Source organism: Marmota marmota, unplaced genomic scaffold (genome assembly GCF_001458135.2).
Source record: "Marmota marmota marmota unplaced genomic scaffold, marMar, whole genome shotgun sequence".
Lineage (NCBI taxonomy): Eukaryota > Metazoa > Chordata > Mammalia > Rodentia > Sciuridae > Marmota > Marmota marmota.
The window spans coordinates 41,806,848-41,812,209 of NW_026000174.1; the positions used below are offsets into that span (position 1 = coordinate 41,806,848).

General features: G+C 38.8%; 1 protein-coding gene across 6 annotated transcripts in view; it reads right to left on the bottom strand.

Moving 5' to 3' along the window:
- Positions 1-2,313: 2,313 nt before the first annotated feature.
- Dcdc1 (doublecortin domain containing 1) overlaps positions 2,314-5,362 on the bottom strand; it is a 479,867-nt gene continuing 476,818 nt past the window's right edge. For all 6 annotated transcript variants that reach the window (XM_048788537.1, XM_048788536.1, XM_048788535.1 and 3 more), the window contains one exon: positions 2,314-3,506. In XM_048788537.1, the coding sequence (XP_048644494.1) occupies positions 3,474-3,506 (33 nt within the window). In that variant the 3' untranslated portion in view covers positions 2,314-3,473. The remainder of the gene's footprint in view (positions 3,507-5,362) is intronic.

The following is a 5,362-nucleotide window of genomic DNA, read 5'->3' on the forward strand; positions in this document are numbered from 1 at the left end:
TATATATATATATATTATACACACACACACACACACACATACATATATGGGGTAATGTGTGTGTGTGTGTGTGTGTAGTATACAATGTCGACTTTTCCCCTTCCTTGTCAATAATCAGAAGGCTCCCTGTTCCCTAACTAAAGTGAGAATCCTATAACTTCCCCACTAGCCCCAAGGAAGCTCTGAGAAGTCTTAGGTTGTTCACATAAGAAAACTCATGAGTTTGATGCATGAAAGCCTAGGGTGGGCTGAACCCTCACTTCTCTTGGCTGAACACACTCCTTCTTTTCAGCATGAAAATTCTTATAAAAAATAAAATTCCTTATTTTGAATTCTGTCTCTGATCTCTATTGGCCACTAAGACAACAGTACTTCTTTTGTATCTGCTCGAGACCTGTAGGAGACAGATCATGCCACCCCAAAATATGCCTCTAGGCAAAGGGTTATTTGGAGCTGATCATTTTGAAAAACTGCAGACGCAGGGGAACTTCTGAAAACAGGACAGAATTTATCCTTTTATAAGGGAAATTTGTGTCTATAAAGGAAACCTCTATTTGTAAGGGTATTTCCTTCTTTGTATCAGGAAGAGACGTATGATTGTAAATCACCAGGGATCAGCAATGGAGGAGTCATGATTTAAACTCCCAAACCACCCCTACCTGAGTTGGCCATGCTTTTCCTGGTCTTCTCCTTTTTTTTTTGCTTAACCACTGAGTCACATCCCCAGCCCTTTTTAGTTTTTATTTTGAGACAGGGTCTCACTAAGTTGCTTAGGGCTTGCTAAATTGCTAAGACTGGCCTTGAACTTGTGGTCCTCCACCTCAGCTTTCTGAGCTGCTGGGATTACAGGTGTGAGTTACGGCACCCAACTATTTTCACTTACATCTTTCTTTCTTTATTTCAGTTGAAGATGAGATTTAAGCCTGAAATCTAGGCCACCTCTTGAAGAATTACTCATTTCTTAGTTGTCTCTCATGTATACATGAGGAATACATGCGAATAAGCTTCTGTTTATCTGTCTGCTTTTTGTTGCATGTATCTAACCCAGAGGATGGAAAGAAAATTATTTTTCGTCCCCCTACAGTACATATGCCTACTTCCTTTCTAAGAAAGGAGGGAAGGAAGGAAGGAAGGAAGGAAAGAAGGAAGGAAGGAAGGAAGGAGCCAGTTGCAGTGACACACGCCTGTCATCCCAGCTGCTCAGGAGGCTGAAGTGGGAAGATCACAAATTTAAGTCCAGCTCGGGCAACTTAGCAAGACTGTTCCTCAAAACAAAATCAAAGGAGATGGGGATGTAGCTCTGTGGTAGAACACTTACTTAGCATATGTGAGCTCCTGGGTTTGATCCTCAACACCACAAAGAAAAAGGAAATGTGTTTTTCCATGCTTTATCTCATCTGATGCTCAAAACAGCTATTGGGGGCTGAAAGGAAACATTACTATTCTCATTTCACAGATGAGAAAATAGGTATGGCTCATGGGTACTAAAAAGCACAGCAAGAGTTGAAATGTAGCTCTTCATTTGATAGTTAACAAAAAATTTAATGAGCACCTACTGTGTTCCAGGCACCTTGCTGGGCTCTGGGAACAAAGCAGAGAATAGACAGAGCAGCCTTGCAGGCCATCTTCTGGATCCTAGTCTAGTGCTCTTAACTAATGTGAGAACTCTATCCAGTGACAGTGGCATTAACTCATAATCCAATACATTTTTTTTCATATAAAAATTTAATGGTTTTTAGAGGTTTCTAAAGAATGCCTTAAAAGGAGTTGCACTTTGTACATGATTTTTGACTAAGAGTACAATAAACTTTAACCAAATTAGCTGAATTACAATTGTAACATGACTTGGAACAAAATGATCAAAAAGTTATCCAAATGTCTGCTGATACTACCATCTTGAATAAAAGGTAAGTGTGCTAAAAGAGCAGGAGTGGAGTTAGCTGGATTCCAACTCAAGAGGCCCATCTTTCTATAGTGAGATAGCTATGATTTCCACGCAGCCTCCATGCCAACTCCGGATGTCCTCACCCAGTCTTCCCTGAGTTACAGTGTCCAACTGCCAGGCCTGTGGGGTTCCCTACTGTTCTCCTAACAGACAAAAGGAAAACAGCATGTATTCCTTCTGCCTCTAAGAGTAGCAAGTAAAATGGCTTTGTGATGGTGAGAAATGTCAACTTAATTAGCATTTTTCCTTCCAGGTAATGAGGGTTTTCTCCAAAGAGTGCCCCAAATTAACAACACTGTTGGAGGAAGTTTGTATTTCTCTCTCTCTTTCCATTTAAGATTCTTAGATGAAAAAAAATTGCCCAAAGATGCTAAGAAACTTTCATGATTTATTGTTTTTTCAATATAACAAAATAATAGATTATAACAGCCAAAGAATCTGCTTTATCCAATGTGTATTTTGATGTTGTCCATTTGAGAGGCTTTGATCTTATGTCCCTCAAACATTTTTTTAAGATTATGGAAATAAGGAATATATTTTTAAAATATGAAGACTTCTTTATTTGGAAAGTTTACTGACATTTTTCAGGTAACTTCTGTGAGCTCCATGAAATGGTGTTCAAAAACAGCAAGAGTTTGTGGAAGGTACATTTTGTGAGAATGTGGTTTTCCAAAGGATTCTCAAAAGAAGGTATCAATCAAAACAATTTGAGAACTGCTTCATAATAATCTGCTGATGTTTTAAATGCTGTCAACTCATTTAAAAGTAATCCCACGTAATTTTGTATGTTTTTTCAAACTAGGTGTTTAAAACCAAAACATAGAGTCATCAGATAGATTTTAAGAATATAAGATGCCTAATCTATGCCATGACATTTATTTCATTTGCACAAAGCAGAGAGGATTATTCAGCTCTAACTTCACTTAACTCATCTGTGAGGACTGCAGTTCCTCCTGAACAGCTGGAGGAAGGGAATTCTCCAAAGCAGGCCCTCCATTGCCGTTGCACTGCTGTTATTTCAGTCTGAGGCCTGGCATGAGGGTCGAAGATGACAACCTTTGTCTTTCCATAATGCTGCTATGGAGTGGGACTTAGGGCTTTGTCAAGGAGGACTTGTGGGTAGAGCCCTGTCATGAATAAATAAAGCCCAGAGTCTCTGCTCTCTAGGGGACACAAAAGACTTACTTTACATATATACAATTTATTCATTTTTTTAAAAAAAGGCTACTCTATGGATGAAAAACACTAAAGAATATATATAGGATTTCTCTATTAACACAGTCTCTAAGGCTAACACTGGTCCTGATTATCATATGTCTTCCTATGAATTAAAGGATCTATTGTGGCGGATTTGCCAATGTTGGTAATTCTTCAAATATATGCCCATGAAAAATCCAGTTATTTTGTAGGTAGATTTTAGGATTACATTTTTAAAATAATCTATGAAGTTTTCATTTTTAGAAGTGAATTTGCCTAATTTCAGAGAGTCTCCAGCAATCTAAATAACTGGCCTTTTTGTCACAGTCTTCTATTTACAGGTAGGTGATGAAAGTTTTCTTTCCTATAAGGTAGAGAGAGAAAAAAAATTGTATTTATATATACACACACACAAACATACACATACCTATATACATGTATTTATATACACACACACACACACACACACACACACACACACATATATATATATATATATATATATATATATATATGAAGTTCAATAGATGCTCCTATTTAAAACAATATCAGAATAGGTGCATGAGAGCTTGATAAGGTTTGTAAAATTTATAGAAGCGTCCTGCTCTTCAAGGCCTGATGTGAGTTATGAAATCTAATTTTGTTTTCATAGCTCTGTGATAAAATTTTATCAATGTTATAAAAGGGGTCTTTACTAAGACTGACCGGAAATCTGAACTATCTGGCCAGGCAATAAAAACACATTCCTTTGCTGCAAAGTGTCAGACAAGCAAGGTTTAACTGAAATTGATCGATAAGTCTTCCTTTTACAGTTGAGTGCATTCACTTTGCCTCATAGGATAATAGTTTTCTTTTTAATGGTTTTTCCATTAATATCAGACTTCAGTGTTCGTAAGGAACAAGAAAGACATAAAAGAGAGAGGGAGAGAGAGACATGCCATCAGGAAAGAATGTTGTGATCTTTAATGGTAGGGCACTTGTGCTCAGACAAAGTGCTTGTGAGGGTGAGGTATGGAATTTCTGTTACTCACTGTGTCCCCTGAAACCTCACGTGCTGACGTCTAATCTCAGCACCTCAGAATGTGATCTTATTTGGAAATAGGATCATTGCAGATGTAATTAGTTGAGGTCACACTAGAGTGGAGTGGGCCTCTAATCCAATATGACCAGTGTCCTGATAAAAATGAGAAAATCTGGACACAGGCACACAGGGAGAATGCCAAATTAAGATGAAAACAGAGATCAGGGCGATGTTTCTACAAGCCAAGAAATATCAAAGATTGACAGCTATTTTAGTCTGTTCTGGCTGCTAAATAAAATACATTAGACTGGGTGGCTTATAATCAACAGAAACTTAATTTCCCACAATTCTGGGAACTGGGAAGTCCATAATCAAGGTGCCGGCAGATTCTGTGTCTGGTAAGGGCCTGCTTCCTAATTCACAAATGGTGGCTTGCTACATCTTTAGGTAGTGGAAAGGCAACGGCACTCTCTGGGGCCTCTTTTATGAGGACACTAACCTTCTTTGTAAGAGCTCTGCCCTCATGATATAAACCACCTCCCAAAGGCCCACCTCCTGATACTACCATCACATTTGGTGATTGCTTTTGTTTCAACATATGAACTGGGGAGAAGGACATAAACATCCAGACCATAGTGCCAGCCACCCATCAGTAGCCAGGGAGCAGCATGGGACAGATTCTTCTTCATAGCACTCACAAGAAACCAACCCTGCTGACACCTTGCCCTTGGACTTCTGGTCTCCAGAACTGTGAGATAATACATTTCTGCTATTTAAGCCATCAATTTTATGGTACTTTGTTATGGTAGTTGCTATGACTGTGTCGTCTGAAATTCATGTGTTGGATACAATTCACAGTAGTGTTAATAGGGGAGCTTTTGGGGAGGTATTTAGGTCATGAGCTTCTACCTTCATAAATATTTTAAAGCTGCTATAAAAAGGGCTTATGTGAGGGAAGTTGCTTTCTCTGCCCTTCCACATTTCACTATGTCTGGGCAGAGTAAAAACGGCCCTCACCAGATACTGGTGCCTTGATCTTGATCTTGTACTTTCCTGCCTCCAAAATGGAGAGAAATAACCTTCTATTCCTTATATTTAGCCTCCAGTACTCTGTTCTAGCAGTTCAAAACTGACAAACACAGCAACCCTAGGAAATTAATGCATGGATAAATACAGCATGGCCGGGGTGGTGGGGGTGG